Genomic DNA, 25,215 nt, shown 5'->3' on the forward strand with positions numbered 1-25,215 from the left:
GTTGGGACAGTCACAAGGAGGCATATATTTACTGATCATCATCTTAAATTCAAGGAAGATTCTTCTCATTGAAGAGTGATGGCTTCTCAATGTTCTGTCTTGCACATGCAACGTACCCAAAGAATACCAGAATTTTCAACTCTAATATGGGGGTGGGGGGTGTTCTGAAAGATTTTACATCTCCCTCTCCTATTATACATATATTGCATGTTTTCAATGTTTGAATAAATCCTTTTATCAGTTTATGCATCTTCCCTACAAAAAGCATCACAGCAGCATATAATGTTGTTCATATTCCATCATGTCAAGATTCTTGAAATGAGACTCATTTCAGCCCCAAGTGCTCACTGGAAGGACAGATCCTGAAGCTGAGGCTTCTATACTTTGGCCACCTCATGAGAAGAGAAGACTCCCTGGAAAAAACCCTGATGTTGGGAAAGATGGAGGGCACAAGGAGAAGGGGACGACAGAGGACAAGATGGTTGGATAGTGTTCTCGAAGCTACGAACATGAGTTTGACCAAGCTGCAGGAGGCAGTGGAAGACTGGAGTGCTCTGCCTGGAGTGCTCTGGTCCATGGGGTCACAAAGAGTCGGACACGACTAAACGACTAAACAACAACAACAACATTTTCTTGTAAAATTTATTGTAAAGGCAGCTATAGTGTTTTGCTGTTTGCATAGATGAACAGCTACTATGTGGGAAAGAATGTTGAAAATGTGAATAGCTTTTCAGGTTGGGGTAATGGTAAATTCTGAAGTGTAAGCATTCTTCCTGGCTAGCCCCATCCCAGCCCCATACCTGTACCCCTTTAAAGGCTATGCCAAGGCAGACATTATGGCTCTGATATTGAGAAGGCTCTCCCCTCCCACTTTACTTAACATGCAGCCTCACGAAGAGTTGCAACAGACTGAAAAAACTTGCTCACTATTTTGTGACATTTTGGTTGTTCATAATAAACAGATTTAGGAATTCGCAGAAACAAAAGTGGCAATTTAACAATTAGCAATCCGTGTTAATGCAACTTGCCTCTCCTGCTTAGGAGAAAGGCTGGTTCGTTTGGCAACCAGCACTCTAGGACAATATGCCATTGTCCTTGCTGTGCCATAAGCACCAGCTCTATGTTCCTTCCTGTCCCTGCTTTGTACTGATTATTCAGGTTCATGTACCTTTAAAAACACATCCAAGAACTTCTAGGAGAACAGAGATGCAATCAAATATATATTATATGCAGAAGTAAGCCCCACTGTGTTCAATCCATACTAGGACATCTCTTTATTCGGACCAACTAAAATGCCACAAAGTAGCAAGCTTTTGAGTTCTTCAGCATTATTCAACAAATAAATTAATGATGATGATGATGATGATATATGTATACCCCACCCATCTGGCTGGGTTTCCCCAGCCACTCTGGGCAGCTCCCAACAGAATATTAAAAACAAGGTAAAACATCAAACATTTAAAACTTCCCTAAGCAGGGTTGCCTTCAGATGCAGTGGCGTAGCGTGGGGGGTGCAGGGGGGGCGGCCGCACTGGGCGCAACATCTGGGGGGGCGCGCTCGCCGCCTCCGGAGTCGCCGAAAAGCCTCGGGCGCAGGCTGTAGCAGAGCCCCATGGCAGCAGCCCAGGCAGCAGCAAGAAGAAGCTGGCAGCGGCGGCAGGTTAGGGATTAGGGGCGCAAATTACTTGCCTTGCCCCGGGTTAGGGGGCGCAAATTACTTGCCTTGCCCCAGGTTAGGGGGCGCAAATTACTTGCCTTGCCCCAGGTGCTGACAACCCATGCTACGCCGCTGTTCAGATGTTTTCTAAAAGTCAGATAGTTGCTTATTTCCTTGACATCTGATGGGAGGGCGTTCCACAGGGCAGGCATATAGCTACCGAGAAGGCCATCTGCCTGTTGAAAGCTATGCTCAGTGGGATTCAGGGATGCATTTTAAAGAGAGAAATGAGAGGCAGGCACAATTGTATGTGTTTAGGACTTTGTTGCTAGTTTGGTGGTCTAGTGAAGCATCTTGAATAACAAGCTTCTTTAAGAACAGTAAGTTTAGGAACCTAAATGAGAAAAGATGGCAACAGTGAAAAATGTAGCCAGCAGGGGATGCTAGTGAACAGCAACACCCATAGCAGTTCTTGGGTAAACCATTTCATACATAAGCCTTAAATTAATTCATCACCACTGAAAATCTTTCACAGAATCATAGAATTGTAAGGGACCCTGAGGGTCACCTAGTCCAAACCCCAGCAATGCAGGAATCTCAACACACAGTCCCCCACCCCATTCAATTTGAAACCATACCAGTCCCTTCTTAGCTTTGCACATGTGCAAGCAGTTTTATTGCTGCACCACTAGGAACTCCTCATCAGGAGAGGCAATTGTTATCCAAAGTCAGGGCAGGCTTTACACTCGCTTTGCAGACCAATTGACCAGGAGCCCCCTTAAACCCTCAAGTTGTGAAAAACTACTAGCTCATTCCAGAGCAGTAGCTACACGGGGGGGGGGGGGCAGGGGGGCGAGCCGGGTTTTTTGCCCCAGGTGAAGCCCAGGTGAAGAGCACCAATGAGGGTCCCAGCCTGTGCATGTGTGTACACAAATGTGTGTGGGTGTCAAATTGGGTCTTTGACCTGGGTGAAATAAAGCCTAGTTTTCCCCCTGGCTCATTCATGACTTACTAAGTCTGAGAGTGTGCCACAACTCCATTTTAGTCTTGTCTGGTCTGCAAAGCAATAGACCAGAGCTAACAGATAGGGATTGCCCTGTGCTTGCCTGCTGATGATTGAAAAAAGAGAATTGTGGTTGGCATTTCTAAAACTGGGACACTTTTAGATCCCCAGGGGAAATATGAGTTGATACATAAGCCTTAAATTAATTCATCACCACTGAGAATCTTTCACAGAATCACAAAATTGATGAATCTGTGCACTGCCTACAAAGAATGAAGAAGGAGAGATATTGGATACAACCCTACAGCTCTTTCGTTCAGTATTAAGCCAAACCTTTAAAGAAGATAAAAACAAAAATGTAAAGCATATTCGATGCCATGAAGGTAGTGATTTAAGATACTGTCATGCTACAGAGAAGGGAAAATGGAGTGGAAATGCTTAGTGGGATTTCTAGAGTAAGAAACGTTTTTAACAGGTCTGTTCCTCCGCAGCCAACAGGAGACATGAATCAGATGAAGGTATGCAAATAGCCTTAGGAGAAATGCTTTGCCCATTTTGTTTCTAAAAGTCACAGGATCCTTTTCAGTGTGAAAAAGTTTGTCAAAAACTGGGAAGTGTAGAGATCGATGAATGACACCTGTCGAACACTCCATGGGCAAAGTAGCCATTTTTGACAGGTGGTTTTCCTCCCCCCACCCCCGCAGTAGTAATATGTGACATTGCAAGGCCCCCTCTTCTCATACAAATAAGGATGCTGCAGAAGCTTCAGAGGGGGAGAAATCCAATGCGGATTTCCCATTCACACTGGGCGATGTCAGAAGTGAGTCACACCCAAGAGAAGATCCACAGAGCACAACAGACTTAAATCCGCTGATTCCAAGTTAGTCTGCTCTGACTATGACTAATTTCTAATATTGTATTTTATTTTATTTTTACATTGCTGTAGCCCTTACGAAAAATAATAATAATCAATAATAATAAATAATAATAAAAATAATAAAAATAGTAAATAATGTATGCTCCCTGAGCAGCTTAGAGGAAGAGCAGAAAACAAACGCAAGGAATAAAACCCAGACGGAGTTTTTGGTGGGATTCTGTGGCGCCTTTGCCTCCTCTGGCTGGCTAAATAGAGGCGCCCTTTCTGCTACCACGGGAGGCAAGGCGAGGAGGAGGAGGAGGAGGAGGCACAGCGCGCGCCTTCGGACCGGCCGGGTTTCCCCTCCGCATTTCCCCTTCCCGCCCCGCACATCCCCACAACAGCGGGCTGCTCAAGCCCGGAAATCCCGAGGAAGCGGAGAAGCTGTTGCTTCGGCCGGATTTCCGTCCCCGTGGCGCGCCAGGAGAAAAGGCTACCCGGGTCTCGCGGCCAGCGAAGTCGCGAGCGGCGCCTCAGGCAGCCGGAGGAGGAGCTTGAGGGGGGCGCGGGGGAAGCGGGAGAAAAAGCGCCAGCCGAGCAGTCCGCGCGCAGTCAGGCAGCGGCTGCCTCCGAGCCGAGCGAAGCCCCGCTCGCCCCGAGGGATGAAAGGCGGGAACGGGGAGGGGGCGCAGTCCAGAGGTCAGCTCCTGCGAAGAAGAAGAAGACGACGACGAGGAGGAGGCGAGAGAAGAGCCCCCTCTCAGACGGTCTCTCTCGGAAAGGGAGCTCTAGCTGACCGCATGGGCTGGCGAGCGGACCGCCAGAGAGGGCAAGCGCCGCTTCCCGCCTTTTAAGTTTGCCGCTGCTGAGCGGGCAGGAGAGGGACACGCTCGCCAGCGCATGAGGGGAACCGTCCCGGGGACTCGTGCCATTTCCACGCAAGGCTGTCTCCCCTGCCCTCTCCCCCCTTGTTCCCGGGGAACAAGAAGGGGCTGGGCTTAGTCCTTGCGAGGTGGAGGAGAGGAAGAGAGAAAAGCCCCTTTCTGAAGAGAAAAGGTTTTCTGTGGGAGGGAAGAGACGGGGCTGCTTCGCTTGCCTGTTGCTTTGTGGAGTTTTGCTTTCCTAGACTGCCCCGAGCATGGACCCCCAGCCGCCCGCCCCCACCTCCCTCTACCACATGAACCACACCTGGGGCTTGTCCTGGCTGGACTCGAATGCCTCCAGGTCAGCTCCTGAGCGCCCCCTGGAGGAGGGGAGGGCCAGTTTCCTCTTCGAAATTGGCATCGAGAACTTCATCACCTTGATAGTCTTTGGCCTCATCTTCATCCTGGGTGTGGTGGGCAACTCCTTGGTCATCACCGTGCTGGCCAGGAGCAAGCCAGGCAAGCCCCGCAGCACCACCAACATCTTTGTCCTCAACCTGAGCATTGCCGACTTGGCCTATTTGCTCTTCTGCATCCCTTTCCAGTCCACAGTGTACATGTCGCCCAGCTGGGTGCTGGGCACCTTCATCTGCAAGTTCATCCACTACTTCTTCACTGTCTCCATGCTGGTCAGCATTTTCACGCTCTCGGCAATGTCTGTGGACCGCTATGTGGCCATTGTGCATTCCCGGCGCTCCTCGTCCCTGCGAGTGTCCCGCAATGCACTGCTCGGCGTCGGGGTCATTTGGCTGCTCTCGATTGCCATGGCCTCGCCTGTGGCTCACCACCAGCGTATCGTTCACCATGAAATCATCAATCAGACTTTCTGCTGGGAAGTATGGCCCAATCTTCACCACAAGAAAGTCTACGTGATCTGCACTTTTGTCTTTGGGTACCTGCTACCACTGCTGCTCATCTCCTTTTGCTATGCGAAGGTGAGTGCAGGTGAATTAGCACAAATCATGCCATAGATGTGTGTGAGAGGCAGCCATTCCCAAAGTATATAGGGAAAGCAGCCTTGGAGAACAACGACTTACACAGCAGACTGCACAGTGGTAAAAAAAAGCTTGGACTAAAATGAATGTTTAGTGTGCAATGAATGTTTAGTGTGACATTACTGTGCATAATCTGTGTTGGCTACAGATATCATTGCACAATGTTTAACATACACTAAAAGGTTAAAGGTTGCATTTGCAAGGACTTTATTGACCCTGAGGCAGTAGTTCATGTGCATAGAGGCTTAATTAAGTTATATATGGTGTAGTTTTGGTAAGTCAAAGTTGAAAAGTGTGTGGAATGGTTGCACAAGCTAAATTCCAGATGGTAAGGGGTGGGGGGTGGGGTTGATCTCTTTATGATATTATAAACTTTAGACTAGTAACTAGAGATATATTTCAGAGGTTACAATAAGTGTAACTTCCCATTTCAAACACATAGTACTCAGCCACATTGTATTGACTTACTCAAGGCAGAGCCAAACAACCTCATTATATGGCTTCCATATGAACTAAATTGCAGCTGCTTCAAAGACAGGGCAAATTACAGTTCTTACCCTGTGTCAAAAATAGAGAGGCACTGATCCAGATAACTTTGCAAGCAGCAACAGGCTGTGTAAATGAATGCTGCTTCATATTGCAGTCTTTTGCTTAAAAAATCTGGGTATCTCAGTGTGAATGACTTTCTGAGGGAAAGAAGATCAGGGTTTCCTAAAATCTGTTCATGCACAAAGGCACTTTCCAGGTGGTAGTTGCACAGTTCCTATCCATAAGGCAATCTGTGAATTAAAGTGTAATGTCTTTTGATAGATATCAGTGGATGTTTTGCTTCTGAGATGAAAGGTTCATCCTGACTATCTGATTGAGATAAAAAGAATCAATAGAAATGCTAGAACTAGATGGGACTAAGACATCAAATTACAATTGATTTGAAACTCCACACTCTTCATTCTGACAACACAGTGTTTTTGCTTAAATTTATAATCTGGAGGCTTGGATAGCTTAGTCTGTTGAGAACGAGACTCTTAATCTCAAGGTCCTGGGTTCAATCCTCATGTTGGGTGAAAGATTCCTGCATTGCAGGGGATTGGATTTAGATGGTCCTCATGGTCTCTTCCAGATATACAGTTCTATGGTTCTAAGTTGTCTTAATACAAAATGGCAATCCATTCATCATACAACATTTATAATTAATTGTTACCATTAGCATTGTTTCACTGTTGCAAATGGTAACAAATTTTGAAACCAGTTTTTAGTTAGAAAGACTTTGTATTTGGCCCAGAATCCTAGTACTTCCAATATTTCCAGTACATCAGAATCCTTGCATACTATATGCATGCACTGATTTACTAGTTTTATTAAGCAGAAAACAGATAACAGGAATGCAAACCATCACTTTTCAGAATGCCTACTAGTTAATTTATTATGTGATCTATATGAAGCTGTTGGCAGCACTCATTAGGAGTTTTAGAGCAAGGTGTCATGATGAAATGCTGCTCTACTTCTCCGTAACATCAGGAGAGAATATGAAAACTCTGGATTGGTATCAGAGTGCAGTGGTGAACTGGATGCGGGCCAATAAACTGCTTGAATCCTCAAAAGACAGTCTGTTTGTGTGGTGGTTTCTGTGTCCAGGATACAGGAAATTATTTGTTCTTGATGGGGTCACACTGCCTCTGAAGGAGCAAGTGCATAGCTTGGGAATATTCCCAGATACCACCATTAGATGTCTGAGTATCCCTCTGTGGCCATGGAGTTCTTCTTATCAGCTCTACCTGGTTCATTAGCTATAGCTGTTCTTGGAAAGGGATAACCTGACTACTGCAGTCCATGCTTTGGTAACCTTGTGGCTGGATTACTGTAATGTGCTCTATGTGGGGCTGCTCTTGAACCTGATTTGGAAGCTCCAGCTGCCACAGAGTTCAGTGGCCAGACTGCTGATGGCAATGCATAATCTCAGTCACTGAGATCATCTGCTGTAGTATCATTGGTTGTTATCCAAGCTGGTAAGACTCATTTGACATCAACACAAAAAAGAGCTTTCTTTCATCAGTTCCATCTTGTGGAATGTACTTCCAATAGAGATTCAGCAGATGCTTTCTGTCTTTTTAAAAGCCTGCTGAAACCTTTACTATTTTGCCAGGCTTATGCAGGCAGATAAGAATGCATCTTTCCATAATAGTTAGCTGATTAGCTCTTATTTTAATTTTTAATGTGCTTTTATTATATGTAGATATTAAAATCCCTTGATGTTTTATTATATAGTAGCATATAAATATTTTGTTATAAATAAATAGTTTTTGTAAGGGAAATGTATCCATATTCAATAACAAAAGTGGCAGAGTTAAAATGATTAAAAACATTGTCAGAGTAAAAATGTGACATGAGCCACATTCAGGCATTTTCCCACATACAATGCCTGCACATAGAGAGAAAGGGGCAATGAGAGTGCATTTGCTGATCTTGTTTTGGATAGCATGCCTCTTGGACATCTGTGCATTGGTGAAGACATTGTAGTTCATATGGAGAATTTTTCTATGCTGACATCTGTGTGGACGTCCAGGGAGCTGATTGCGAGTGGAGCCAGTAGCCTGCTGCCTCCTTCTGTATGTTCTTTGACAGACAGAAGTGACTCCCAAGTTTGGACAGAGCTGCTATTCTAGTTTCCTGGTAGGTCATTCACCATGGCTTACTGCTCTGGTAGGGGGTGAGGCAGTAGGGAGATTGGCTTGGTGTAAATGCACCTGAAGTAGTAGCAGATTGGCTCTGCTGGTGCACTTTCACTGTACCAACCCCAGTATTGATAAGCAACAGTGACTCACTTGCCAGAAAACTAATGTGGCCCCCTTCCCCAACCTTGCATGCTATTGCTGATGAATGGTGAGGAGGTTTGAGTATTGAACCTGGGAGACCACATGGCCATGAAATTCCCTGTGTGACCTAGGGCCAGTCACAGGATGGTGTAAGGATGAAATAGGGAAGGTAGAACCATCTATACCACATTATTAGAAATGTAATAATGAGTAATAATAGCTAAATGTATCAAAAATGCCTTAATGGGGCTAATGGCTCTTCTGATCTTGGCCGCACCTTATATGCTGCAATGTCAAGAGAGGGAGAGTTTAATCATGTGCTTATTTAAACAGTGTTTGGTGAAGCAGTTGTAGGTGAAATCACTGGTGGCTGCTTCAGGAATTGGTGAAAGAGTGGCATTGTTGCCTGTACCTTTAAGTTGTGGGGGGATGGAGTGAAGGAAGAAGAAGAAGAAGAAGAAGAGTTTGGATTTGATATCCCGCCTTTCACTCCCCTTCAGGAGTCTCAAAGCGGCTCACATTCTCCTTTCCCTTCCTCCCCCACAACAAACACTCTGTGAGGTGAGTGGGGCTGAGAGACTTCAAAGAAGTGTGACTGGCCCAAGGTCACCCAGCAGCTGCATGTGGAGGAGCAGGGAAGCGAACCCGGTTCACCAAATTACGAGACTACCGCTCTTAACCACTACTACACCACACTGGCTCTCAGGAAGGGGCTACTTCAGTCAGTACCTTGCAAGTGAATGGTTGCTGACTAAATAGTCACCACTGGTCCAGCTATCCATGAAGCAACTGTGTGCTTGTGGAAACTGAGATTCTCTCTTGCCTCAACAGTCCTCTCCCAGTGCTAAAATAAATGCAGGAATCAACTACCTCTACCCCTGATTGCCACCAACTGCCTGCTGACACTTTTGCCCAGGAAACTCCCGAAGTGGCTGTCACCATTCTTAAATCTCCCCTCCCCCAACTGCTCACTCAGATGAGTACAAACCTTAAAAGTAGTACAGTAATAGAAGACATGCATCACAATGGGTTTCCTCCCTATTGAAACTTACCATTAAAGCAACCCTCTGCTATCATCTTGTCAATCAAATTCTTGTCCAAATAGAAACGTCTCACAAAAGTTCAACAGAGCAGCTGCTACATTATTGTCATACAACCTTGGTACAGCCCACAGAATTACTAAAGCATAATGAGTTACAATACCTCAGTGTAGTGGTTGTTATTCCTAGTCTTAGTTTAATTGTTGGCATAAGATATTCCAAAGTTGCTTATATCACAGCTGCGTAATTACAGCCTCAGGAGTTACTAGGGTACAAATGAAAACACACACTAAATAAAATCACTTCTAGCCTGTTGCCTTCTCAAGGGGCAAAGGGTTCTTTTTGGATGCCAGTGGCAATCAACAAAACAGGAACATTGTACTTAAACAGGGATTGTTTGCTAGACAAAAATAGAAAGCAAACCATAGAAAATACCAGATATCTCAGGGCCCTGTGAGTTGCCGCAGGGCAGCAGCACACCCTCCCACTCCTTCAATCTACAGCTGGCACTGGGATCTCTGACTAAGCAGGGACCTGACTGAGTTTATATACTTTTAATGTTTCAAATTGAAGTCACCAAAACTTCTCCACTCTTCTGGTCGCTGACTTCAATGCCTGCTGGTGACTTCAATGGACTGGTTAGTAGCTAAGGGTGATGGCTTATTACTCCTGTGCTAACCTCCTGCCTTGATGCAGCTGTGCTGTTTATCTGCCTTCCAGATGTGGAAGTTGCTGCCAGATATCAAGGGAGAGGGGCCAGGCAGCAGAAGAGTCAGTGTGGGCCAGTGTTCCTGCCATTGTGCCCACACCACATCAATGTCCCTGCCACCTTGCTCCTCCTTTTCCTCTCCCTCTCAGTATTGGATCACTGCCGAGTAAGCAGGAATTAATTCACCCAATGAGAAACCCCCCCAAAAAAAACCCCTCATGTTTTTGCCCCACCTCTTTATAGATGGAGTGATTCAATAAATGCCAGGCCAATGTTTACTAGATTAATTTTTGTTACCTTTTTTGGTCGTAACACCACTGATACATCCAGCCCAATGGGATTCTTCCCATAAGGTTAATGGCATCAATAAATTTGACTGATTTGGGTCTCTGCCACACTCATTTGTTTCTAAAAAGTTTGGGTGGAGGATGCTGTGCTCATTAGAGTGGGAGCTTTCTGACAAATAAATTACCTCCTCTGTCACCTGTTCTGTAACAGATATGTGATTAGCTATTTTCAGACTATAGCCATCTAAAATATTTTTTCAAGCAGTTCATTAAAGCCTCTTGGGAGAAAAGCTTTGTGAACTTTTCTGCTGTTGTTAAACTTTAGACATTAAAGTTTATTGCATTTTTCATGCATCTTAATCCAGATAATGTCTGGGATATGTCCCAGAAGTACTACGCTCCTTCAGCTCCTATAAAAAACAATAGCTGTTTAATAAATCTGCCTTCTACTGGAAAGAGAAGCAGCATTTCGATAGCAAGTTTCTCCTCAGGCTGTTCATTTGTCTGAATAAATAGTATTATTTAAGAACACTTATGAATACGATTTTCACATATGCTACTAAAAGTGTCTTTTGCTATTTATGTGTATACTGTGGATGAATGACTTTAAGAGTGTCATTCAAATATCACAAATAAATTGATGGATTTTTTTTTTTAAAGAAAAAAAATACAATGAGGTAAATCCAGATTAAATTGGAGGTGGAAATGTGAATTGCCATTTTGATGCCAACAGAGTTGTGTGGATGCTGCGAAAAACATGAGGAACAACATTTTTCACAAGAAGTACCTGCCTGAAATTACCCTTGGGTGATTCAGAATTGGCCTCAGAAGCTAAAGTAAAGCATAATTTTTGAGAATCTTTGACATGGATTTTCACAGGTTTTGCTTCAGTTACAAGAATGATTGCACTGTGATTAATACTGAAAGATTAATGAGGCAATTTCAGCTCGGTTCATTCACTTGGCTTTTCAAGGCTGAAAAACGAATAAAATATTATAAATTAACATCTGTTTTTTCTTGTCTCTGAAGAAGTCATTTTGTACAAAGTGCCTGACCACTGTGGATTCACTAAACATTGATTTATAACTTTTCCTGAGCCTCTGGAGTGGCTTTTCATGAGGTGGAGGCATCGTTCGAAATTTGCCAGGTGCATTTTCCACCTGGTTATTGGCCACTTGCAACCAAGTGAAATGCCTGGGCACCAGGATGGTGCTTGCTATCTCCACCATCTGGAGGTGCATTCCTGGAGATCCTTGGATCTTGACTGTTTTCACACACTAGCAACAGATTCTGTAGAATTCTATCCATTATATTTTATCTGCACAATCAGAATGGATTTCAGGAACCAAAAAATTGTTTTGGAAAAAAAAGGACCTTTGAGCCCCCAAATGGCAACTAGGCATTCTGTTTTGGCAACTATAACTCTGGTTTAAGGAGCCAACTGGTGCCGGGCTTATATTTCTGAGTTTCTAACATTGGATGGAGGGGGTTGCAACCTGCAAACCATGCATCATAGCAATAGCAGGACTATAATAGCAGTAGTAGGAAAGTATTAAAAATAATAATTGAATTGATCTGTTTTATGTTACAGGTAAGTAAGAGCAATGCATTCATATAATTATCTCTACTGAACAGTTAAGAACATCCATGATTTTATCGTTAACCCCAATGAAAATTATTGATATATTAATTTAAAGCAACACTTCCCATATACTAAGTGCTAATGAAGAGGTATTACATGAAACAAGTGGATGAAACCATAATAGCTGCCTTTCAGCGATCAATATTGGCCGTACTTGGGGCTTAAATCATGCTTCAACCTCTTATGAGCTATTAATGTATTTCCACTGATTGACACTGGACTCACTGATTGCCTTGGTGAGGAGAACAAGAGCAGGATGAGAGGGCATTAGCAATACTCGCTCACTCCTGTTATAGCAAGCTGCTGGAAGGAGGAGGGCAGCACTGAACTCCAGACACTTCTGCTTATAGCCACTCCATTGAGTCAAAGCTTACCACTGTGATGTGATGGTCCTCAACAAGAGTGATCCTGAAGGGGGAGCCACCAATGCGTACCACACTTTGTGTCACTTGTCAGGATTGCCATGTCAGTGAGGCTGCTGCCTCCCCCCCTTTTAGCTGTTGTTAGATTAAGTGTGTTAGGCAATTTGGGGCAGTTAAGAGTTGTCACTGCAGATATAGGCGGGTGATGCTCAGGGTGACAGCAGGGGCCTCCCAATTTTTGTTTGTGGTGGGAGGTGACTGTGAACTGTGAGTTAAGAGTGTATAACCCCAAGTGAGAGATGGGGGTTGAGTGGCTATGAGAGAAGGCGAGAGGAGTTTGCGAGGGAATGGATTGATGGGTAAATAAGTGACCGTGCTGTACTGTATATGTGAAAGACTCTGGGGTGTTTTATTGCATTCCTCCTGTCCTGTCTGCAAGGCCAATTCAAGAGAACAGCATTGAGTTACTGTTTCTTACCCACTGGCAATTATGCTTTGGGGTTCTGTAAGGCACCATCTTATACCTAGTGACATACAGTCATACCTTGGGTTACAGCCTCTTCAGGTTGTGTTTTTTTGGGTTGCGGACCGCCGAACTTGGGGCTTAAATCATGCTTCAACCTCTTATGAGCTATTAATGTATTTCCACTGATTGACACTGGACTCACTGATTGCCCTGGTGAGGAGAACAAGAGCAGGATGAGAGGGCATTAGCAATACTCGCTCACTCCTGTTATAGCAAGCTGCTGGAAGGAGGAGGGCAGCACTGAACTCCAGACACTTCTGCTTATAGCCACTCCATTGAATCAAAGCTTACCACTGTGATGTGATGGTCCTCAACAAGAGTGATCCTGAAGGGGGAGCCACCAATGGGTACCACACTTTGTGTCACTTGTCAGGATTGCCATGTCAGTGAGGCTGCTGCCACCCCCCCCCCCTTTGGCTGTTGTTAGATTAAGTGTGTTAGGCAATTTGGGGCAGTTAAGAGTTGTCACTGCAGATATAGGCGGGTGATGCTCAGGGTGACAGCAGGGGCCTCCCAATTTTTGTTTGTGGTGGGAGGTGACTGTGAACTGTGAGTTAATAGTGTATAACCCCAAGTGAGAGATGGGGGTTGAGTGGCTATGAGAGAAGGCGAGAGGAGTTTGCGAGGGAATGGATTGATGGGTAAATAAGTGACCGTGCTGTACTGTATATGTGAAAGACTCTGGGGTGTTTTATTGCATTCCTCCTGTCCTGTCTGCAAGGCCAATTCAAGAGAACAGCATTGAGTTACTGTTTCTTACCCACTGGCAATTATGCTTTGGGGTTCTGTAAGGCACCATCTTATACCTAGTGACATACAGTCATACCTTGGGTTACAGCCTCTTCAGGTTGTGTTTTTTTGGGTTGCCGACCGCCGAAACCCGGAAGTACAAGAATGGGTTACTTCCGGGTTTTGGCGGTCGCGCAAGCACAGAAGTGCCAAATCACAACCTGCGCGTGCGCAGATGCGGGTTGCGAACGCTGTGGATTGTGAACGTGCATCCTGTACGGATCCCATTCGCAACCCGAGTGCCCACTGTATTACATATTTATGAGGCAAGTGGAATTGGTCCTTTTGAGATTTTCAACACAGTGCCATAGATAAGTATTGATAAATTGCCTATTAAGTATTGGTTTACTGTCTTCCACCTATTTAATACCAGAGTGGATTTGATTTAAATCACTAGTCAGCAAGACTTGATTCAAATCATTTATTTATTTTTACAGAAAGACTCATTCTTGCTCGTATAATCTTAATATTTTCAACCAGATGGTTTCATTTTTGGAATAATACATTTTCAGAGTAGTTTTTACAGTTCTATCAAAAATTACTGATTTGGTTATACTTTTAGAAATACATAGACAGATAATCATGAAATTATTGTGAGGTTTAATAAGTTAATTGTTTATATTTGGACAACTTTTCTGCTGTACTTTATTGGAAGGAGAAAAATAATCTTTTCCTTAATAACAATTTAAACAATTTATCTAACTAAAACAATAACATTGTTAACTGATGTGGTTAAACAATTAAAAACAAACAAAAAACTTAGACTTAGTTTTAGCAGACATGAAAAATTTAAAACAAATCCTTATTTTCTGATGAATACCCTTTGGACTATAATGTAACTTAAATAGAAAACTATCTTTAGAAAGATTTTTCCTCCAGAAGCATTTTATTTTAAAAATCCAATTTAAATTTTTAAAAATCTGATTTAAATAAGAAACAACTGTTTTTTATTTTTATTTTTTAAAATCATTGATTTTTATCCACCCTGTTTAATACCAAATTACACTTTTACATAGATGTTTATAATACCATCAGCAAAATAAAATAATCTAGACTGGTTTATCACATTTCTCTTTGTCCATCTTCCCTCACTGGACATTTTCTTACATTTATACCCACCTTTCTTCTATAAATGTGGCATTAATGTGGTTCCTAAGAGGTATCCTATACATACACTGACCAGACACATATCTACTTAGCTTCAGCAAGATGATAGCCTCGTCTGCATTCAGACCATACCCTGGAACTAGCTATTTGTTCCCTACCCTTTACATGCGGAAGGGATTGATCATATGTTTGGTGATAAACTACTTCAAACATTTGGGTGATAAAGTAAAACATGTTATTTCATATTGCATTCTTAAAATATGCTACGCCAAATACAACCAAATATATCTGTAGTTTAAATCTCTTTTGGTCTGTGATGCTCTCATGCTCTAATGTAAGAGATTTTTCCAGCCTTATCTTGTAGGAAAGCTTTTTGCAAAGAACTGTAATTTAATTTAGCAATATAACTATTGCAGTTTATATTGCTTACATGAATTTCCAGGAATATTGTTTCTGAAATCTTGTTGTAGAAACCATGTATAGGCAATTTATAGGCAAAATTGTCGAGAACCCAAGTATCCACGTGGTACTAGATGTAAAAGAAATAAAGGTTTAGATCTAGAATATCTTTATTCTAATATATGTTTTTCACCTCTACATCTAGTAGAAGGGCAGTAAGGGGGGGGGGGAATAAAAATAAAATTAATGAACCAATGATAACCTGTATGTATTTTAAACTGGAATTCATGGGTGGCTTAGGAAAGCCTAATTTATTTTATGAAGCAAAATACTGTATTGCAGAGAGCTGATAATCTATTAAATGTACTACTATGCCAATAGTCTGGTCAAATACACATTGTGACTAAAACAGATGTACTGTATTACTAAATGGTTAGCCATGCAAAGTATATCGTAGCAAAAACAAGAGAGTCTGGTGGCACCTTAAAGACGGGCAGATATGTACAGCAATCCTAACCGAAGGGAGAGCTAGTAGCAAAGTGATGGATGATCCATTATGCCCAGCATGTGCTGGTCAATACAGAAGATGGAAGCCCTCCTCCTTCTCTGGCAGTTCTTTATACAGTGGTACCTTTGGTTAAGTACTTAATCGTTCCGGAGGTCCGTTCTTAACCTGAAGCTGCGCCGCTGGAGCACGATTTCTGTTCTCATCCTGAAGCAAAGTTCTTAACCTGAGGTACTATTTCTGGGTTAGCAGAGTCTGTAACCTGAAGCATATGTAATCTGAAGCGTATGTAACCTGAAGCGTATGTAACCCGAGGTACCACTGTACATATTTGAAACCCCCCTCCCATGGTTTCCATGGGAGGGAATAAACTATGTGAGATGTAGCTGAAAAACACTGCCAGTGGCAGATCTATGACCATGGAGTGTGGATGTATATGCAGTGGCAGAGAGGCACTTTCCCTCTGTCTTAATCCCCTCCAGCTACCAAATAATAATAATAATAATAATAATAATTTATTATTTATACCCCGCCCATCTGGCTGGGCCTCCCCAGCCACTCTGGGCGGCTTCCAAAAGAATATTAAAATACTATGATACATCAAACATTAAAAGCATCCCTAAACAGGGCTGCCTTAAGATGTCTTCTAAAAGTCTGGTAGTTGTTGTTCTCTTTGACATCTGGTGGGAGGGCATTCCACAGGGAGGGCGCCACTACCGAGAAGGCCCTCTGCCTGGTTCCCTGTAACTTGACTTCTCGCAGTGAGGGAACCGCCAGAAGGCCCTCGGTGCTGGACCTCAGTGTCCGGGTAGAACGATGGGGGTGGAGACGCTCCTTCAGGTATACTGGACCGAGGCCGTTTAGGGCTTTAAAGGTCAGCACCAACACTTTGAATTGTGCTCGGAAACGTACTGGGAGCCAATGTAGGTCTTTCAAGACCGGTGTTATATGGTCTCGGCGGCCGCTCCCTGTCACCAGTCTGGCTGCTGCGTTCTGGATTAATTGTAGTTTCCGGGTCACCTTCAAAGGTAGCCCCACGTAGAGTGCATTGCAGTAGTCCAAGCGGGAGATAACCAGAGCATGCACCACTCTGGCGAGGCAGTCCACAGGCAGATAGGGTCTCAGCCTGCGTACCAGATGGAGCTGGTACACAGCTGCCCTGGACACGGATTTAACTTGTGCCTCCATGGACAGCTGTGAGTCCAAAATGACTCCCAGGCTGCACACCTGGTCCTTCAGGGGCACAGGTACCGCATTCAGGACCAGGGAGTCCTCCACACCTGCCCGCCTCCTGTCCCCCAGAAACAGTACTTCTGTCTTGTCAGGATTCAATCTCAATCTGTTAGCCGCCATCCATCCTCCAACCGCCTCCAGACACTCACACAGGACTGTCACCGCCTTCACTGGTTCTGATTTGAAAGAGAGGTAGAGCTGGGTATCATCCGCATACTGATGAACACCCAGCCCAAACCCCCTGATGATCTCTCCCAGCGGCTGCATGTAGATGTTGAAAAGCATGGGGGAGAGGACAGAACCCTGAGGCACCCCACAAGTGAGAGCCCAGGGGTCTGAACACTCATCCCCCACCACCACTTTCTGAACACGGCCCAGGAGGAAGGAGCGGAACCACTGTATGACAGTGCCCCCAGCTCCCAGCCCCTCAAGACGGTCCAGAAGGATGTTATGGTCGATGGTATCAAACGCCGCTGAGAGATCCAGCAGAACCAGGAAACAGCTCTCACCTTTGTCCCTGGCCCGCCGGAGATCATCAACCAGTGCGACCAAGGCAGTTTCAGTCCCATGATGAGGCCTGAATCCCGACTGGAAGGGATCCAAATGGTCCGCTTCTTCCAGGCGTGCCTGGAGTTGTTCAGCAACCACTCGCTCAATCACCTTGCCCAAGAATGGAAGATTTGAGACTGGGCGATAGTTGGCCATCGTGGCCGCATCTAAAGATGGTTTTTTAAGAAGTGGTTTGATAACCGCCTCTTTCAGTGGGTCTGGGAAGGCTCCCTCACGGAGGGAAGCATTCACCACCCCACGAAGCCCATCACCCAGTCCTTCCCGGCTAGCTTTTATAAGCCAGGATGGGCAAGGATCAAGGAGACAGGTGGTTGGTTTCACTCGTCCAAGCAGCCTGTCCACATCCTCGGTGGTAACAGATTGCAAGGAAATTCAAATGCAAGGAATTCAAATTTCTCTCTTGACATATTTCTTGTGTGGCATGACCTTTTATGGGCTAGAGTCCACTTTATCAGATGCTTGAATAGCTATTCTCATGATGACATCTATATGTATATATACAGGCTGAGTCTATTAAAAGAGGCCCCGTGGAACATGTGTACTCTATATCCACGGGGCCTCTTTTAAAGGACTTGCCCTGTATATTAGTGTAGAAAAGCTGCCTGGGCATTAAGCAGTAATGATGATGGTGATGATTAATAATAATAGAAGAGATGCAAAATGTGAGGCCAAGAGCCAATGAAATGCAAGTATAGTCTGGTGTTTCTATGTAAAACTCACACAAGCATCCTGTATAAATTTCTTTTATACATTTCAGCTTTTGATGGACTATCACAGACTGCACTTCCTGTATTTCATTGTCGTTTGAGTTGAAGGTACACAGCTGTCTCCTTCACTGCGCTGCCCATGTATAAATTATATATCAGGATGCAACTCACTACACAAAGAATCAACCTAAAAGGAATAGATTTAGATGCATAAAAATATCAATGGGAAACAGTAATATAAGGAAGGGATGGTGCATTCTTATTTAAATTACACTTTTTCAGTTTAACTTAATTGTTGGGATTTTTTTTTTTAATGTGTTGGATATTGTAGCACATTTGCTTTAGCTCATTTCCACTCTTCCCTTTTTTCCCTTTGGACCATATTGTAATCCATTATAATCCCCTGATTAGGAATACATATAAAAAACAGAGAGCTCATCTCTTACTGTTGCATTAATTTGGTGGTTCTGCCTCACCCACCTGGATACACTTGAGCTTTTGTAGCTCCCCCCCCCCCCAAATATTTGGAAGCTGTAAAGAACAAATGTGTTCATAACTGCCCCTGAGGATGTGATTGTTTATGTTGATATTTGAAAGCTGGTATTTGAAAAGTTTAAAAACTTTGATTGTAAAAACCTGTCAATGTAACATTTGAACCTGTGAATGTAGTAAATATTTCTCACCAGGTACTTATTAGATGCAAAACTCAGCATGCATGCTTTCTAACTAGACGTGAATAGGATGCATGCTGAGTTTTGCATCTAATAAGTATCTGAATTGAATGGGGTTTATTCCCAGGTAGGCGAGTGTTAGAGTTATTTGAGTGAAATTTTCCAATCTAGACCTTGTGCAGAGTAGGAATGAAAAAACTCCACTACAACAGTGAGTTCCAAAAACTTTTACTGCAAGACTATTTTGTAGCTCTAAACAAACTAGACATTCAGTGTGTTGGTGAGGGGGAGTTATTGGGTTATTTTTGTTTTTATTATGTATTTGTCTTTTTATATTGCGCTTTTATGTTGCAACTACCCTGAGTTCTGCGGATAAAGGGTGGTATATAAATTTGATTTAATCATCATCATCATCATCTTTTCAGGTTCTCAATCACCTGCATAAAAAACTGCGGAACATATCAAAGAAGTCAGAAGCATCCAAAAAGAAGGTAAATAAATAGCTTTCCTTATTAAAAACAAGGGTTGAGAAGGCATGTTGTTGAGTGCATATTCATTTCCAATATGACATTTACCAAACTATATTAGTAAATTTAGAAAGAAAATGTGATAATTCAGTATTTTGTGACAGATATCCACACATTTCAGGAACCAGCAGATCTTACTAAAATATTCTGATAAATATTTAGGACTATGAAAAAGAAATCATTTTTTAACATACCCCCTCCCCATTTTTTTATTATTTAATGCAGATATGCCAGTGATTTTATCTATTCTAACAAATCAAGGCCAATGAACAATCATACAATAAAACAATATTTCCTGTGCAGGTGGAAATGGCCTCCTTGTATTCTTTGCCTTATCTCGGGAAAGACTTCCCATGCAGTGAGGAACAGGCAGTCTTACTGCAGCAGCCCTGACCTAATTGACCGTGGTCCCTCATTCGTCCCTCACTTGCCTTGTGCTGTTTTTTGTACATTTGCACTATGTATGCACAAAGAACAAAGCCAAAATAATTAAGGGGCCGGAAACATTATGATGGCAAAACTGGAAAGCGACACTAGCAATACTTGTGCATTTAAATCCTCCACACAAATAAAAGCATGAGAGAGAAAAGAGAGAGAATGAGAATGCTAGTTCTGCTACCAGTCCACTCCCCTCTGTTAGCTGGATGGCTAAATAGTTGCATTAGGCAGTCTTCTCTATTTGTGTTATGCATGGCTCTAAATTGCATGGGAGGTCTGTACAAGTCCAGAAGGAGGATACAGTGGAGGAGGTGGGGCCAATAGGCTAATCTCAGCTTTCCCTTCGCATACTTCTAATTGCATGAGGGATAAATAACTGAAGAGGGTTTTGCTCATAAGTAGATCTGCTTCTGCAGCTATCAGGTCAGGTAGATGCTTTTGCAGATCGATGCTTAAGAGTGCAAACTTTTGCAGATAGATGCTTAAGAGTACAAGCCTATGCAGGTCTACTCAGAAGGAAGTAATACGCTTCAATGGGACTTGTTCCTGGAGTGTATATGATTGCAGCCACTTGAAACAGAAGGCTGCATTGCTCTTCAGGGAGCCAAATAGCTGTGGGTTAAACCACAGAGCCTAGGACTTGCCGATCAGAAGGTTGGCAGTTCGAATCCCTGTGACGGGGTGTGCTCCCGTTGCTCGGTCCCTGCTCCTGCCAACCTAGCAGTTCGAAAGCACATCAAAGTGCAAGTAGATAAATAGGTACTGTTCCAGCAGGAAGGTAAACGGCATTTCCGTGCACTGCTCTGGTTCGCCAGAAGCAGCTTAGTCATGCTGACCACATGACCCGGAAGCTGTACGCCGGCTCCCTCGGCCAGTAAAGTGAGATGAGCACCGCAACCCCAGAGTCGGTCACAACTGGACCTAATGGGCAGGGGTCCCTTTACCTTTACCTTAAGCATCCTAATAAGTTAAGTTGAGTAGTAGGCAGATAGTCTACTCACAGGCACACCATCTACTCATGAGTAAATGACATAGCTTAGCAGCTTGAGTCACTTTGAAGTGAGATAAGTATGTTTAATTATTCAATTGGATTTTCAAATATATAAGAACAAAAAAAAAAAGGAACATCGTGTATTTATGTTGCACATACAACATAAATAAGACGTTAGAAATGCATTTCAATTTTTTGGGCCATTATTATATTTCATGTACTTTGATTTTCTAAGGAGAATACCTAAGTCATAAATAAATAAAGAAGAGCTATCTTGTATGTCTCCTTGGCTGCACATTATACCAATAATGTCACAAAGGCTTCTGAGATATAATGGAATAAGATGTAGCAAGGGATTTTCAGGCCATTATGTAAAATGACTCTAGCCAAAGGAACCATTTGTTATAAATATGACAGATTTAAGAGGTAGAGGGTCAAATCCTGCCAACAGTTATGTCTGAGGTTACTTGAGCATAACATAACGAGCTTCATATTTTTTAGCAAACAAGGGCAAATGAAGCATACTTAACTTGTTAGATAATCATATATGACAGGAGCTATAATTTCTTTTAGTTAGATTCAAGGACAGAAGGATTTGGTTTTTTACTGTTAACATAAAGTGATATGAACTCCCCCCCACCTCTCATTGAAAATATGTATGACAAATGTAGTATTTCAGATTTTGATTAAGATTTTTTTTCTTACCATTTATATCAAGACAGACAGCCTTAATTTTGTCCCAAATAAGTCATTTATTTCATGTGCCATGGAAAATCAACTGGTTGCTGTGTCACACAACAGCTGTATTTTGGGCATATTGTTATCTTACTATCACAATATATAACAGCAGTGATCTCAGTTCTCTGAGTGCATGTCCTTATGTAGACCAAACAACACCATCAATATGCAAAAAGACATGGGTGGGGTGGGGGAGATGGAAAATCGGGGTGGGAGAGGGAATGAAATGAAGTGCCTGAGATATTGAACAATTAGTAATACACATCACACTTTTTCTGATCACAGATGTCCCCTTGTTTATGATGTTTAGGCAAAATGGCACCTCTCAGACACAGCTTGGTATTAGCTGTCTTGGAGAGATCTCAAGATATGCAGAAGTAAAAAAAAAATTTTTTGAAGGAAAATCTAAGTGCTTGTATGGCCCGAGTCTCATTTGTTTAATTCCCGTAAGCTACTTTTTGGAAACTTGAATAACATCTGTAAACGTTTACTGTACCTCTCCCCCTTTTCATTGCTTTTCAAGCCTATATTGTAAGTCTGCTTGTTCAGTTGTTAAGAAATAATCCACACTTTAACTTTTCTGTCTCAGACAGCACAAACAGTCCTGGTGGTCGTAGTGGTTTTTGGGATATCCTGGCTGCCCCATCATGTTGTACATCTCTGGGCTGAATTTGGAGATTTCCCACTGACTCAAGCCTCGTTTATCTTCAGAGTGGCAGCGCATTGCCTGGCTTATAGCAATTCTTCTGTGAATCCTATTGTATATGCATTCCTCTCTGAGAATTTTAGGAAGGCCTATAAGCAAGTGTTCAAATGCCAGATTGGTAGCAAATCACCTCTGAATGAAGGTAAAGAAAATCATATTGACACACCACCATCTACTAATACGACACATGTGTGAACAACACTAATAATGTCTTTATTTGCAATGCCAGGTTTTCATATACGTAGACCTGCTTCAGATAAAAAGCACAAGTGCTCCAAAACTTTATGTTGGCAATTGGTAGTCAGCTTATTGAAGTTCTGTTTGTAATAACAGCTTCTGGAGGAAAAGGTTTGATGCGAGAAAATCTGGGTTCATATGGAAAGCACTCTAATATTCTTTTTCTGGAATGCTTTTCAAATGAAGAGTACCTTAGTTATTTTAAAATTATGCTAGAAAAGTAAATCAGAAACCTGCTATACATTTAGAAGGGTGTTCATTTATACCTATTATAATGTTTTGCTCCTATACAAACAAATGCATTTTTTTTAAAAAAAATCACTAAAGCTGCAATCCTAACTGTACTTACCTAGGAGTAAGCCCCATTGAATGTGGTAGGACTTAATTTTGAGTGGTCATGGTTAGAATTACACCATAAACTATTATTTTTCAAAATGTGACCTTTTGCAAGGAAATAGGATACAAATCTCAGGCACCTGAGGATAAACGTGAAATGTGCTTCGAAGCTTATCTGTCCAAACTGTGCAGTAGGTCCATGTAATTAATACCACATTTACACAATCAGCCAGAGATTGTCCAGTGTAAGATTACTGCCCACTTAGAACAGCTGCTTCAGAAATGGAATATATTGTGGTGTTTAGATGTTCATGGTTAATAAAGCCAGATTTGCTGCTCAGCTTTCAGTATATGGAAACCTGCATAGGATTCCCTGGTGTGTAGATAATGAAAGAATATCAGGCAGACAGAATCTAGTTTCCAAATTTTGTCAGGTGCTTCCTATGGAAATAGCCATAATGGTGGCAAATTTCAGATACCCCTTCTCATGCTATTAAGAATCTAACAAATGAGAATCCACATTTTGATACAGGGAGCTGGTTCGTATGTGATGCTAAGACAAACTGTGGCTAGGCATGAACACACATTCACACTTCACTTAGCATGTTGCTCAAATCCAGGCTCATGGCTTGTCTTACTAATGGCAAACCTTGAGCTGTAACCATGATATGTTCTTAGGTAACAGCTCATGTTTTGTCTGGAGAAGACAAACCACAAGCCTGGGTTCAAACAGCACACTAAGTCAAACAAATGGCTTAGCAGCGTGATTGCTGGGGGAGGAGCCCAGGATCCACAGTTCCCTCTCTAGTAATCCTCACATTTACGCTAATTAATTGTTTGGTTAAGCATTACATGTGAACCTGCTCTATATGCATTTCTATATCAAGATACAATATTGATAGTATTAGTCACAACACCCGATGGAAGCTGAACGCTACTATTTCTTCAATGATAACTCTAGATTTTTAATGAAAGTAATTTTAAATTAAAATTGAATTCTAATAACTTTTTCAGCTGTTTATGAAATGTGAAATCTAATTTCATGCACAGAAGCAAATTTAATTATTTACTAACTGTATACACAACTTTTTGGTTTGGGTCAAAGATAACAATTTGTGGTCTATGAGTAAAGTATACTTCTTCTTCATATGTTTTGCTGTTTGCACAAACTGTACAACAGAAATACGAAATAGAGTAGGTTAATTTGGATTATTGGCTGTAATAGTGACTGAGGTGAAAGCCATCATAGGCCATGGTGAACTGTCTTTTCTTTAGCATGATGATTACTTTTTTCCTTTTATTAGTATGATGGCTTCAAGTACTCTGACTCCTTAGAAAAAAGGACAAGATCACACTTCATCGCTGCCAGGCTCAAATCAGTTTTCTTAATAGTTTTGAGTTGCAAAGCTATAAAGCCAATTAGAATCAACATATTTAATTTGGAACCTGCTCTTAATGATACTGTTCTTCCCCCAAGTGTGCTCCACGTACCCAGAATGAATACATTTAAAAAATCTGAACTCCTTGAAAAAAACCTTGTTTTGGAGAGCCGTGGAAAGTCCATGGAAATTCTGCCCAATCTTCTACACACAATTGGTTCCAGTGATGCTGCTAATTGAAGCAGCTCACTCAAACTACAAGCCCAATGCATTTATTCAGTCACCTCTAGTGCTCAATCACAATTTTCTTATAATGTTGCCCTATTTTTGCTCCCAGCTCTGTATTTGGAGGGATTCGACTGCCACTCAAATCTTAGGGGAAAAGTTGACTGATGCTTTGGAGAGCTTCCTGCTTCCTGCCTTCCTCAAATTTAGCCAAAGCATGCCTGCCAATAGCTTTTTTAAAAAACCAGCAGCTAAATGGGCTATCACAAATGCCACCTCCCTTCTCCCTATAATTCAAGCACTGAATGTGACAGCAATGAAGAAAATTGAACAGTGCTTCCTGAGTGACTTGACATTTTGTTCTGTAGGATTATTATTATGTTTTTTTTATTAGCTAATTAAGAGTGTGTCTTGCATTTAATAGTTTACTTGCAGCCTACTCCCAGAAGATCCTTCATCCTTTAAGGTGCTATATGTATTGTTTCAGGCTTATGCAAGGGGCTTACTGCGACTAGTTTAATTTTTAAAAAAGTCTCCAGAAGGACACAAACCACATCCCAAATGGCTTCAGTGTTGTTCAGTTTGCCATGTGACATTGGTGAGAGGGGATTGTGTCAATAATATAAGATTATTTGGGGGCTCATGGAATTAATTACATAGTATCATAACTTTCCTATATATATTTACAAATTGACAAAAACACCTATGAAAGCATAAAACACGGGCCTTCTTATGGGCAAATGTGCATAAGAGAAATGGAAATCTTTGACAACGACATGATAACCATATTGCACTGAAATCTGAATACTGTATTTAAATAATGGGAGCTATCCTACTGAATATA

General features: G+C 42.4%; 1 protein-coding gene across 1 annotated transcript; it reads left to right on the forward strand.

The window, feature by feature from the left end:
* The first annotated feature begins 4,100 nt into the window (after positions 1-4,100).
* Positions 4,101-22,735, forward strand: GALR1 (galanin receptor 1). The gene is made up of 3 exons (XM_081873448.1): positions 4,101-5,374; positions 19,220-19,285; positions 22,078-22,735. The coding sequence occupies exons 1-3, from the start codon at positions 4,655-4,657 to the stop codon at positions 22,387-22,389; spliced, it is 1,098 nt and encodes a 365-aa protein (XP_081729574.1). The 5' UTR covers positions 4,101-4,654; the 3' UTR covers positions 22,390-22,735.
* The last annotated feature ends 2,480 nt before the right edge of the window (positions 22,736-25,215 follow it).

The sequence above is a fragment of the Podarcis erhardii genome (assembly GCF_964252035.2).
Source record: "Podarcis erhardii genome assembly, chromosome: 8".
Lineage (NCBI taxonomy): Eukaryota > Metazoa > Chordata > Lepidosauria > Squamata > Lacertidae > Podarcis > Podarcis erhardii.